We start from the raw sequence: 14,516 nt of genomic DNA, 5'->3' as shown, positions 1-14,516 counted from the left end.
ATATTTTGACAGAGAGCATTCACTGGAATTAGTAATTCTGTTTCATAAGAATGTGTTTGAAGACAGATAAAGTCGCACATTAACTTCCACAGTTCTATCTGTGCAGTATTCTTACAGAGTATTAAAAAGACCTAATGAGCTGTAATATTGCTTAAATAGCACGCAAATCCAAGGAATCTTCCAAGAAATTTAGAAAGCATGCTGAACACCTATTGCACCATTCCTCATAAAACTTTGCCCTACAGCATTTAATCCTGCAGCTGTACTTCTCAAGTGAATTATTAATACTTATACTAATTATTTCCCCAGGACTAGTCATTGATAACATTCTAAAAATGCACCTGCTTTGGTGACAACGTAAATATACAGTCAAAGTGATCTGTAATCTGTTGGCATTGCTGAGGCACATTATATCCACAATAATCACTCTAATGTAACACTGACAGTGGCATGAAAATCTGCAGCATAGCATTACTCAAGTCTTACAGATTTGGGTATTTACTGCTTGCTTGCAGTACTGAGTACGTACTCTAAACAGAGTACCAAAATGAGCAATTATTATCAAAACATCAGGAATCCCTTCTACAGAAGTCACACTTCAGGAGTCTTTGTCACTGTACTTTTCCTACTTGGAAGATGATTACCTGTAATCTGTGCTTTCAAGCATACAATCTCCATGAATATTTATTCGCACAACTACGTAAGAACTCGGCTGGAATTCCCTAGATAAAGTCAGTCTGTTTACACGGAGTTATTTTTGGGTTAATTTTCACGGAAAAAGTGAAAACAGTTGAAACAGAATCTTTCTACACAGCACAGAACTCAAATACATATTGAAGAACCTCTCTATCACTGCTCTTTTAGTGTGCAATGTACCAAAGAACAATTTATCTTTGATAATGAAGGTAACAGACATACTACAAAGACACAGACTACCATTAATATTACACATGCAGGAACATTAATGAAAAACAAAGTCACAAGACATTGACATTACCTTAGGATTTTATTGATTGCTGTCTCTTTTTCCAGGAGATTTCTTGCTCTGATGCTGAAAACAGATTTACGGAGCTATAAAGTCAAGAAAAAAAAAAGTATGTTTTAATTATCATAAAATAAAGCATGCATATTGATAGACCAATGCAACACAGCACTGAGAATACGTAAAATTAAACAAATATATTCTCCATAATACAGATATTTTTCACAGCTTGTGTCCCTGATGCTAGAGGAAACCAGTGCTAGAAAAAGATGAAAACTTGCAGAGCAAGTTTATTGACTGCATAAAGTCCTATCCTTATCTCACAGCTTTGGGTGTTCCTGACCCAGTTCTGGTACGAAATAGCAGATAAGTTTATTGATTAGCACTAATATTATTCCCTTTACTACAGATTTATTTTCTCCCCCAGTTGGCCAACTAACACCTTTGTCATTGTTATACCTCTCCTGCCCATTTCTGATCCAATTTTAAGCATATTCTTGCAAAAGCTATTCAACACTTCCTGAATATTAAATGAAAATACTGGGTTACAAGAAAAAACATTTTATTGTAACTTTCTTCCCTCCTCCAAAATGGAGGATTTGAGGATCTTCACCTATGACAAGTAGAAAGCCTGTAGCACTTTATAAGAATTAACTCTGCCAGCTGTTTGGAGATCATTATCTTAAATAAAATGTTAGAGAGATTTAGGAGCTCCTAACAATGTACACTTTTTTTTTCTTTAATCAATCTGAAATGGACATTTATTTAAAGCTATTTATTATAAATAATAGACTAGTCTAATTGATGTGTGTCTTAAGGATTCATTACTTACGGATTTGAGATTATTTATAGATGTATTAATTACAGATTTCTGAAAAGCTACCACAAATCCAAAGTCACTCAACAACAATTTTGCTAGAATTTTTCTCAAGACTTAGATCAACTCTGATTCACAGGAAGATGTCTTACTGTAAGGAAAAACAGAAGCCTAGAAAATATCCTAAAACTTATTTACTTTGACATCCCCTACTAAAATAGCTATTGCTTTTAGGCCCCACTTGTAATAGCCAGTTAAATGTTCTGTAGATGTGAATATTTCATATATTAAAATATATTTCCAACGGCTTGAAATCATTTCTATGACTTTAGCATGGTACCTTACTGTGAGTTCAAATATATCTTGCACTAGGAAAAGCAATGGTAACTCTTTCACATCTTTATTTTTTCTAATGTCAGTGATTAGCAACTAGAATCTCAGAGAACTATTTATTTTTTCTTCTTGCACAAGGATTGGAAAAAAAAAATCCAAACCCCCAGAGCATCTATCATTTTGCAAGGTGTTAGCTATTATTAGTTTTTTAAGGGCTTCATTAAACTTATGGGGATAATGAAGGTGGAAAACTGTCTTTTTTTTTAGTTCTTTTTTTGTGCTTGTACAAATAATTGTCATAGAATAATTACAATTAGATCAAACACCAAGGAAAAATAAGGATTGCTTACTAATGCCTGATGTCCATTTATTTCTAATATAAATTACTTGCTTGCTAATGTATCATAGAAAAATAAAAGATTTTGAACAAAGAAAGCATTTATTTCCTTCCAAATCCAGTTTTTGCTCAGAGTGTCAGAAAAAATGAGTCAAATTGAGTTCCCTGATTTTTTCTACAGCTTCCTATCCGCCATAGACCACTTCTTTTAGATGTTTAAAATAGATGTAAAAACACATTGGCATTAAGCGAGTGGCCCAGAAAAGAAAATTCATCCAGACTCTCAGCAAGGGAAGGTGCTCTGGAAAAGCAGTGCATCTGTGCAGATACATTTAGTGGCCCTCCGTGCCATCCAGTGGCAGCGAGTAAGATCTAAGCAAAAGCTTCTAATGGGTCTACAGCAAGGGCTATGTATGTCTGCTGAGTCCTCTCTCCAGTCAGTGAGACTTATGAAGAAAACTAGCTATCAAACTCACACCTGAAGCTGTACAGCCTTGGGCTTTAACCATGGTTGGAGCATACTTGATGGTTCTAGGTTTAGGTGCTGTTTTGAAGGTTTATCACTCTGTCCACCTGTGCACTGTGATAGAGTTTAGGCCAAAGCCAGGTATCCAGCTGTTTAATCCAGGTGTACAGCTTTTAAAGATGATTGCTCCTTAGGACTTAAGAGTTCTTGTTTCAGTGGAATACCACTGAATTTATCTTAAATTTAAAATATCCAGTAGAAGCAATACAAAATAGTTTTTTTAGATGTGTACATAAATCAACGTCTCATACTTAAAAGTATCAGCCATCAAATATCAATATGCATATGTCAAAATCAAAGATTACTACAGATTTTTAAATGTGCCTGCATTAGATAAATGAACCAGACTGTTTCCTGTTTAATTTTTCAAATTTGCATAGCACACTAGGCAAATGCAATGGAACTGCAGAAATAGAAAATGAGGTTGGTTATCACTGTGTTATTTAATAAAGTCTAGATGCTGCATGGAGAAGGAGGCTGGCAATTAAAAACTTGTGATACCTGCTGAGTTTTTGACTGTTGTAGAGGAAATTACTGGCAGTTTTAATTCGGAAAAGACATTACTTGATCAGATGATACAGAATTAAGTGTACTATAATCTACTGAGGTTATTTTAGTGCCTATCTCTTTAGCCTGCTGTTTTTTTTTAGCATAGATTGTGATATACTATGAGGGCATCCTCAAATGTACTGCTGTTCATATACATTTATTTATTTATACAGGCCTTAAGTACACACACACAGAGCAGAAATAACAGAGACATATAACGTTCTGCTCTAGAGCAATATTTTCTTAGCATAAGACACTGTCCTGAGATCACCTAACAGCATCTATTAGTCTTGCATATATTTTCAGGGTTTCTTGGACTTATAAGGAACAGCTATGACAGGTCAGTAAGGTACCAGTAATACTTCCTGGATGAAATGATTTTCGATGGAAAACATGTGCTTCCATAATACCATGAATAAAACATCACCTGATTTCCGCATTCCTTTCACTTTATTTATACAACCATGCCTGCGGACACAGAATTAGGAAATCTGTACGTAGTGCCTCTTCAACAAATACTAGCACCCTTCATTCGGGCAGACAGAATGACTCAGTCCTGTCAGTGTGAACTTGATCTGAATTCTGCATTCGCATATAGTTTGTCCAAAGTGACAGGGACAAAGCAGTGAACCACTGTATCCGCTGCAAAGGCAGCTAAATCACTGACCATTGTTGCTCTGCAAGTGCCACCCGCTGCTTTGGAAAGGTACTGCAGACATGTTAAATGAAAATCTTTAGTAGCATACTTAAAAATTCGAGGCTTTCTACCCTGGGGGAAAAAAAAAGAAAAAAGGAAGAAAAAAAAAAGAGAGAATTCTTTGCATGAGATTTAAGGAAAGTATCACAGAACAGTGTCTTCGCTAGATGACAAATGATTGTGGATCAGTCCCGTAAACAAAGTGTCCTGGAACAGGAGTGCTGACTTCAGGGGGATCTGTAACAATTCGTAACGGTTTAGATATGTCTCACTTGTTCTAAGTTTTGAGAAATGCCATTTCTTGTCAAGCCTTTGATGTATTTTTCTAGCGATGTGTTGTGGTGTATAAACTGCAGCAAGCACTGCATAAAGCAATTGTTTTCAACTTGAATTTGACATAGAATTTTGTGTTATCAGCAGGTTAAACTGAGTTGAAATATGTGATGACATAGCATAACATTTTTGCATTCATGACAGAGTTGGCAGGAGAGACAAACCATTATTGGTGGGTGTTCTGCAGCAAAAGGTGAGACAAAGTCACAAGCAAATAATGAGATACAGATGTCTGAAAAATGTAGTCAACAATGACAAAAAAAAAAAGTGAACACAGTAGATTTTTCAAAGGTAATCTCTTAAGTGTTATATAAGTGTTATATGAACATTAGAATTTTAGTGTAGTGTTCTTAACAGCAATCTTTTATAAACAACTTCTAGACTGTATGGGAATACTCTTCTGAATGATGCCAGAAATTCCAAGCAAGGGGAAAAAAATAATCTAAAGCTTCTGTTTCAGTTTGCAATTTGCTGAATGACTATTGATGATTTATGCAGGCTTGCTGAATGAACAGATTGTTAAGTATTATATCATTATTTAAATATGCACATTTTCAAGGGAATATATGAGGAGACAGTGCATTAAGTGATATTTTAGAGTTATATTTAAGAAACAGTGAGGAAATAACGTTTATTTGTGCAGAATCTGTTCAAGACTTGAGCATTCCATTAAATACAAGATATTTTTGGCCCACAGGAGTTTGCTGTGTAGCCTCTCAAATGCAGGCATAATTATTCTTTCAAAGACATCCTGTTTATGCATCTTTGGCCTGCAGATACCAGACTCTATCAAAACAAATGTGACAGAAAACTAAAAAGTTATGAAAAACAAACTACAAAACTGCAAATTGTTGATAGGCACCTAACAAAATTTTCAAAAGAACTGATATAGGATAAATGTCTAAATCAGAAGGAAATCAGTGGGCAATTTCTAAAGGTCTTTTGAAAACTTTGCTCAATACTTGTAGAATCATAAAGGATGCAAGGAACCTCTAGAGATCCATTTCCCCCACTCAAAGTAGAACTAACTTTCAACTTTGAAAATCTGTCTTTCGGCAAGGCTGTTCTGTATAAGAAACAGGCTCGCAAAACAGCCATGAAAGTGGTCTACCACTAGATGAGTGCAACAAGGAGTCAATTATTGTCTCTTTTGATCAGATGTCTGGAAGAAGTGGGCATAATCTCCTTAGCTCTCTAGAGTCACTGACCTGAAATAGACTTCATTCCTTTTGTAGATCTTGATTGCTGCCTGTTTCTTAAGGAAAGTCAAGCTATTCTAATTAGCTGATTATTGGTCTGAAAAATCTACTTGACTCTTCATAACCAGGGGTCTTTTTCAGTAAAGTCTGAAAATGTGGACAAAGCTAATACCAGCAAAGTTATAAATCCCCTCAAAAATTAAAGAGGATGCTAATAGTTTAGTTCATCTCAAACAAACACATGGAAGCTCCAGGGAAGAAGAAGAATCCCTTCCTTCAAGTCCCTTGACTTTACTTTGAGTAAACATTTTAAAGAGGGAGCTCATGGCAGCCAACAGGATGGACTCCTGGCCAACCTGTTATGGAGACATGATACAATCTGCTGGATGAACAGCAGTAGAGCAAGAGGGTCCACTCCAGGTGTTATTTTCAGAGCAGGCCTCATAATACAGGAGCTGTAACAATTTTGCCATGTCTGAATTTTGGTTGATTGAAGAAACAAGAGGAGTATGATCAGTCCCTTGTGTTTTAAGGCATCTTGTATCAAACCTTCGATCTGTAAATGCAATGCAAAACTGATGAAATAGAAAGATAATATCTGATAGAAGTGACAAATCATGGCACATTGAAAATGGCAAAGAATGCAGTTCCCAGTTACCTTTGTCTCAGAATGTAACTGAAAATTGGGCAGAATTCTTAGCACACTATATAGAGGCAAGAGTGACAAAGCAATTTAAAATCGTCAGTAGCTTGAGACAGACCATAACAAGAACAGTGCCTTGTTATTATTGCAGTTCTACCTTCTCTGCTCTGAAATATGGTCAGAAAATAAAATATTACAGGATGAAGTGTGAAAACACTTTATGAGAATACAGTTTACAAGTTTGTCTTTTCCTGTTAGTTATTTTATATTATTGTAATACTACATGATATTTATATATATTTTATATTATTATTTTATGTTATCATTTAGATATAAGAGCATTTTTATTTATCTGTTTAAACTGGAAAAAAAACAAAAAAAACCCAAAACAAACAAACAAAAAAACCAACCCAAATCTCTAAAAGATGCAAAATAGACAAAGAAATGTCCTAATTAATTTTCAGAAAACCTGAAATGCATCAGGGTGTTTCCATATATTAACTTCATTAGAAAGATCTCAGTAAGAACAGACATGAACAAAAATAATCTCCTTTGAAAATCAAGGCTGTAATAATTAAGAAATAATGGATTCACAAGCTGTTCTTATCCTATCAGGTAGATTGTTTTAATGGCTCTTCTGAACATTCTATTTGAATAGCTTTTGGCAATATCCTGCGGATGACATAAGTAGGTAAGACTGAAGAACTTGTCTAGGCTTAATTAACAAGAGAAATAAGGACAGTGACATTGTGGACAGAGATACTACTATCTCTACTACTACTTAGATACTCAGTGAGAGGAAACTAGGATACAGTTTCTGTGATTTTTGATGATATTTATTCTCAAAGTTTTGCAAAAAATACCTTAGAAAAAAATATAGTCTTAATGTTTACATATTACTATCCTTTTCTGCTTGGAATTCATGTGCAATTACAATTTATTAGCTTCTGTTATATTCAGAATTAAGGAGATATGGTTATTTTTTTCAAATCACATATCTAACAATAATCAGGAACGTGGCAGAACTCTATTGTACTTTTTGTGTACAAGTTCTGCTTTGCACAATAGAACATCGAAAGAAAAGTTCAGAAGAGGCTGATTAACCTTGAACATGAGTTTATGACAAAAAATGCAAATTCACTTCAGAAAATGACCATTCATGGATAAATATTCATCTTAGTTTCTCTTCTTGGAATTAAAAATAGGAATACAGTCTATAAGAGTGTCTTTGTGCCTGATGATTTTCTAAAAGGTATCTTAGGACATTCTGTTTTCAGTACCAAAAGGTTTTTCAGCTCTTAAAATTACAAACAACTTTTGCAAAGAAAAGCCCATTCAGAATATCCTTGGAATGTAAGTAGTTCTTTTTGCAAAAAACAGAATAGTTAATGAAAGAAGCTGAGAGCAGGCCTGAAGACATGCTGGAACAAAATACCACATTAAGTAACAACACCAAGCAGAGATTGCATGTCTCAGCAGCTCAGAAATGGAGTATGCATAATGCTAACCAACATGCATCAGAAGTTACCGTCAGTCTTATGTGTTGAATGTGTATGCAAAATAATAATCAGATGAAATCATAAACATTCCCTGAAGTGCTGAAAATAGATTTCTAAGGGGACCAACCAAGGGGAGTTGATCTCCAAGGAGGTACTCGGAGCCTTCCAGGATAAGGCGTATAATCGGGTTGACGTTTGTGTCCCATCCCATCTAACTTTAACAGATATCAGATAACAGCAGGATCATATCTGGGAATGAAGCCAAACAGACACATGCAAAAAAACACAACCACCAGGTGCAAAGCTCAGCAGCCCACCTGGTAAGTAACACAGGTCATCATGAACATATCACCTCGGTGCCCTGTTCTGTGTGCTGACTCCCCAGAGAACGCAGAACCCAGCACGAGGTCTGCTGCTTAATATTCATAGTCCTTCATGGTAATAGCTGTGGCTACCTTCGAGATCAGCACTCTCTTTTTGGCCATCACCTCCCATCATACAGCTGCTGCTATAACTAGGAAATCAACGGGAGAGGCATATGGTGTGGGAGGTTGAGCTTCCACAGGAGCTAGACCTTAATTACGGATCTTATTCCCAAAGGAAAAAGGAATGGCTATGAACTTCACTGCTTGTAGAGCTAAAAGCAAAACTCATACAAGTGAAAGGAAAAATGATGGTAAAGGAGACAGAAAAAATATTTTTGCTACTATCCAATTAATCTTAAAAATGCAGAAATAAAGAGACCAACTTGTTTTTACTATTTCATCTAAATGAGAGAAGTGAAAGTCTGAGCAATAAACTGTGTGGATATATTGAAAACCCTTTTGTTTTGTTTTGCAATTCACTCCTGCTGTGCCACAGCTGTAAACATGCACATGGGTATATCTACATAATAAGCCATAGGCATTTTCAAAGTTCATCTCATGAGCCTGTCAGTTTTGAATTATAATTTAACAGTGATGTGCTGTGTTGTGTGATCAAAGATAAGTAACTGATTTGGAAGCATCCTCTTAGCAACAATTTTTAGCATGGCTTGCTAGAAGATGTATGTCTCTTAAGAAAGCACTCTGAGATGTTTCTGCCTTCTTTTGATTCTAGCCTTGAAGTTAATAGCTCAAGGCCAATACTCTATCACAGCTGTATTTTATTAGACACCTGATTTCTTGTAAATCTCACAGCTTGTTTGTTTTCTGTCCCCTGAATCTTGCCGCAAATATTCCTCAGGCTCTCTTCTAAGTGATGTCTTTATTTTCAATTTCCTTTCTTCTCATCCTCCCACACCAAAAAATCATCTGTGAATGCATATTTCAACCTGATCTCTTGTCCAATAACTCATGGAAATATTGGTTAGATAAGAAATTTCCCAGTGTGTTGTGAATAGTTTTCATATTTCCCTCTGTCTCTGTAAAGCTATCTTTCTGCCATAACTACAAGGCTCATGTGATATCATAATTTTTATTTTTAACCCTTTCATTACATACTTTTCTCATGAATTTAGAATGGAACTGTCTTCTTACACTTGCACTTTTTGTTTAATCAGTCTTCTTTCTTTCACCAATAGATATCTTTGTGGTACTTTCTACTGCAACAGGAGCCTCGACAGTCCAGGTCTCTCCAGTGAGAGACCCAGAACTTCAATTATGGCCTGCAGACTACATCAGAACAGGCTAGATGAACTCTGTGACAAGATCAGTGGGTTTAAGAAAATTTGCTTAGCAGACATCAAACAGAGAGCAAAGAATAGCCAAACTCCATTTCCAGAAGTGTTAAAAGCAGAGAACCCTGGAGAATCCTAGTCTTGCACAGGAAGTTATAGATAGTCATTAACAGCTCAGCCAAAGTATCATGCTAAGGTGCCTATCGAATTTCTGTAATTGAAACAGTCCAGATGTAGCTGGCATGCAAAGCATAAGAATGAACGTGGCGTGGTCTGTCCACACATATCTACCCACACATTTAATTTTTTAACCTAATCACACACATTGAGGGTGTGTACACAAGGTTAAGGGCAGTAAGGTATCTAGAAGTCATTTTTAATATTAGTTTTAGATTATTTTATTTTGTGATATTAATTTAGAAATAAATCTGGAATTCTTAGGCTTGATTAGAAAAAAGTGATACAATAGAGATATCTGTTTTCCTAAACTGTTCTTTGATTTCGCATAGATAAAAATAATTTCAAATGGATAATAAATAAATAAATAATACGATGAAAATACTCTTCCCTCTTACAACTTAAAACTGTTTTCCAAGGAAGTAGACAACTATAATTCTGAAAAGTCTTACTAAATCCATTACATAATAGAACACAGAATGATTTTCTTTAATGATAGTGACAAATGATGGGTCAGATTGATTTCGAACACAAAAATATACCGTATTTATAGTAGCAGATTTTTGGATAAAGAACAAAATAACGTTGATGAATTACCTTACAAATAAGAGTGTATATTACACACTTCCTATCACCTCAGTAGGCATGGAGCACAGAAATGCTATCTAAATCCAGGAGAAAAAGGAGCACCACAAAGGAAGGAAAGAGTCAGATCTGCCAGCAGAATCCCACATTTTGATTCCATTCTATTTTTTTTCCATCAACTACAATGCAAAAGAGATGTAAAAAGTTTCTGAAGCCATCACATTGTCATCTGGAGGAGTGGAAATTTATCCTGCTATGCACTAATAGCTGTAAAATGTTTGGTCAAGTTTCCTTTTGCTTTACAAAGCAAAGTAAGGTATACATGCAAGGTCTACATTTAAATACAACCAGTCATTCCAAGCTTGTTTTAAGGATATTTTTAAGAAGATTTGTGCATACAAAAGTGAGGTTGCCTTGGCAACTGTAGCTATAGAAAGCCAGAGTAATTACTTTCATAAAATCACACTTGGTGCTTACTCCCTCTTAATAGGAATGTGTAAATACCTTACTCTTAGCTACATTTGTCAAAAATATTACTCATAATTGATTCTACGTTTGAGACATAGAAAATCCAAAAGGACATGCTTAAAGCAGGTTAAATAGTCCAAAAACAATTTGAAAAACTTATTTCAATTCAAAACGTAAAGTTAGATCAGTCATATTTGCTCTTGGAGCGAAGGGAAAAGTTAAAAAGAGCATACCCTTCTATTTTCATATTGCAAAATCTCATTGAATAAACTCTGCCATTTATTCAGCTATCTTAAAACACAACCAGCAAGGACTAACTTTTGTGAACGGCAATGAGACAAAATTAAGACTACAATTCAATATACTTCAGCTATAGTCATGTAAACAGACCTACTAAATCATTGCACAGCTCTGCACTGCACACTGCGGACCTATGTGTGTGGCTGGAACATGCTTAAGCTCTCCACTCATCTCTTCGTTACACGAAAGAAATATCACTGATTTCCCTGGCTCAGTGTTTGAGATCCATCATTAATAATATTTGGCATAGTTCTGCTGACCCCTAGGATTATCAGATAATAACTTATCTGATAACTCTTCTGTGCTTGTTAGATTAGATGGTGTACATATAGGCTTGATCCTATCCCATAGCTTTCTTTGTTTGATGAACAATGCTGAACCACAGACCTCTCCCTCTCAGGCTGTGCTGTTCGGCTTTGTTTACTGATGCCATAGACTACATCCTTCTACAGGAAGGAGTCCTTGCATTGCAGTAGGCATGAAAATTAACAGTAGTTTGTAAATAGTCTCTTGACATTCATTAGCAGAAGAGTATTACTTTCCATATGTCTACTTTCTGCCCGCTACTCTGAATTCTAGTTGCAAACCTCTTACTATGAAAGCCAAATACATTGCCCAACCACACGTGTCCCCTTTCCTTTCCTCGCTTGTGACTCTCTGTCATTCTTAAACTGTACTTCCAAACCTGTTGTCAGTCTTCAAACAGGATTTGAACGCCCCATTATTAATTATGAAAATACTTACACATGTCACTAATTATACAATTTTAAAGTGATCAAGAACTGATTATCAGTGTAGATGCCTCTAGAAATCTGGGAAACCAGTCTCTTCCACAACACACATGGAGTGCTTTTCTGACCCTGTAATTTTATATGGTACCAGAAGTCGTACACATTTACTCATGCAGCAGCAGCACAGTCATCATCATTCCAAGGAATCCTGGTATTTTTCAAATTCAAAAATCTATGACAGTCCACCTGGGAGACTATCAGCATTTAACACAATGAGTCTCAAATGCAAGTGTTCAGCATCTGTTTTCTAGTGACTCCTAAACCTACATAGATGTAAATATCCTCTAAGTAACTAGAATATTTCTTAGATTTTTACTTATCTCCACTGATAACAATCTACCTTGCTTCAGTGACTGAGTTTTCAATGCTTCAAAAGTAGCAAGCCAATCACACATTCACAGTGATATGCACAGGCCTTTAATTTTCTACTAGCTTCTCACTGATTAACAGCAAGACTAAAAAAATGTAGGCACATAAGATGGATTCATTGAACAAAACTATGTACCACAGTCTGAGTTCTAAGTTAAAGGAGAGAGGAAAATTTAAACCAAATGAGGAACTGCTGTGATGCCTGCTTTAGGCTATCAAAGTTAAGCATAACCTTTCATTTTGTGTTCAGTTGCCCTAGCTTGTGTTTGCTTTAATTCAACAAACTGTATAATCTGAGATCTCTCTTCACAATACTCAAGGGAAGACCTATAGTGCTGAATACTCTTGAATTACCTTTTGATCAATATATTTGTTTTCCTCAATTGCTGATCTTTTAGAGTGGTCACAGGATGAAGACGACGCTGAAGGAAGTCTTCGCAGCAGACAGCTGGTGTCTTGTTGCTGGCGGTCAATAAACTGCTTCATGAAACTCTCCCTTATGAACAAACGGAAGATACAGATGGATTAAAGACCCCAGAAAAGTTAATATTTGGTTTTCTTTATAGTATGTCACAACACATTAGTGCCAAGGTGAGCTGTGAGGAAAAGGTATGCTAAACTGTAGATGTATAAATGGACAGAGTACAGAAAAAATAACTGATAAAACATAAATTTAGTTATTAAATAAATCTGTAGCTGAATTAAGAAGTAGATGGCTTGCATGTAGCTTCAAAGAAAACAGTTTAAGTCCTTTTAAAAATAATTATGAGAATTTTGACTATTTATTTGCTAATTAAAGTGCTAAATATTTAAAGTGCCTTTTGCAGTTTTTGGCTCTTCTGAGCTCATTACACTGAGTTGTTACTGCAATATAAATCAAATGCTGATATAATCCAAAAGAAACATACTTCCTGCAAGAAATTCTTTCTTCAAGACTTCAAACAACATCTGTTCATATAACTGCTCAGAATGGCAGTATTAAGGCACTTCAGCAATTCTGTGCCTCACATATGCCACGTTTAAAATGCAGAAGTATTTGTTTACAACAAATGCACATTCATCTTGCTGTCTTCTAAGTTTAGCCATAGCTTAGTAGTAGTTACAATTTTCAGTGTTGACTATATCATAACTAATTTTTATCTGAAGAGAGAGTTTCACATAGTAGAATAGCTTCAGATTCGAAGATTTGATTTGCTAGCTGCAGATCTGCGGCAGCAGCCCTAAGATTTCTGTAATCCTTCTTAGGATTTTGTCAAGATGAATGAATGGTATTATTAACTGATGATCTAGAAGCCAACTGTGAAGTGTGTTTTGCAGGAAAGTGGTAACAGCAGTTGTCCAAAGAGGGGACAAGGTCATCACAATGTAACTGCTGTTTGATGATCTGTGTTATCCACTCTTCATGATTTGCTGTCAGTTGATCTCATCTTTAAAAAGTCAGTAAGAACTGATTAGACTGCTGCTTGTCTGCTAAGAACCTAAACCTGGAATGGGAGTGGAATGACAACAGTGTACTTTTCAATTATATTTTATTTGTGTTGGTTCCAGTCGATCTAGTTCCTTTCATGAATATGTTATACTGAGTGATAGAATATTTTTAAGGTAAAAATAAAATGTCAGCTCCTTTCGACTTCAATATTAATTTTGCTTCACTTTGATTTTCTGTTAGCTGCTTACTCCATAGGCAAAACAGTTAAGTGTTGTTGGTGTTATGTGACACCAGACAGCTAATAGTGTATTACCAACAGAAATATTTCAGTACCTTATTTTTGGAACGGTGAAATCTGAAGGAAGCTTGGAGATTTTCACCATTTGTGGCCTGTTTGGAAATTTTTCAAAGATGCGTAGACGTAAGGGAAGCTTCTCCTTTGTATCTGCATTTGCTTCACTTTGCTTTAGCTATTAAAAAAAAATTTGCTCTGTGATATTGCAGTCTTGTTGCTTTGTTTTTCAGAATTTGAATAATTGCAGTCACTTAAAGAAACAGAAGATGGCAGCAAAGAACTACAGAGGGTACATTTCCAGCTCAGGAGTATATTATTAGTCTGTGCTAGAAGCTGACAAATATTGAATAATACCATGCCTTTAGCTGAAAGTAAAAAAATAGGAGGAATGCTAACAATTTTACTTTTAAAATATACAAAACATATTACTGCTCTATTCAATATGCTTATTCTTGTGTTTCCTTCCCAATTCCCTAACACTTAATGAAGGAAATAAATATCCATGTTCTTTTCTTATTAGTCACATTTTT

The 14,516-nt window shown here is 35.4% G+C and overlaps 1 protein-coding gene across 1 annotated transcript in view; it reads right to left on the bottom strand.

Moving 5' to 3' along the window:
* Window positions 1–14,163, bottom strand: part of LOC104917423 (sodium leak channel non-selective protein-like) — a 97,927-nt gene extending 83,764 nt beyond the window's left edge. Inside the window, exons 1-3 of the mRNA XM_031557670.1 lie at window positions 14,025–14,163; window positions 12,617–12,758; window positions 998–1,071 (exon numbers count right to left, since the gene is read on the bottom strand). Of these exons, the coding sequence (XP_031413530.1) occupies window positions 998–1,071; window positions 12,617–12,758; window positions 14,025–14,074 (266 nt within the window). The 5' untranslated portion in view covers window positions 14,075–14,163. The remainder of the gene's footprint in view (window positions 1–997; window positions 1,072–12,616; window positions 12,759–14,024) is intronic.
* Window positions 14,164–14,516: the final 353 nt, after the last annotated feature.

Source organism: Meleagris gallopavo, chromosome 1 (assembly GCF_000146605.3).
Source record: "Meleagris gallopavo isolate NT-WF06-2002-E0010 breed Aviagen turkey brand Nicholas breeding stock chromosome 1, Turkey_5.1, whole genome shotgun sequence".
NCBI lineage: Eukaryota > Metazoa > Chordata > Aves > Galliformes > Phasianidae > Meleagris > Meleagris gallopavo.
This window is presented reverse-complemented; position numbering and strand designations above follow the sequence as displayed.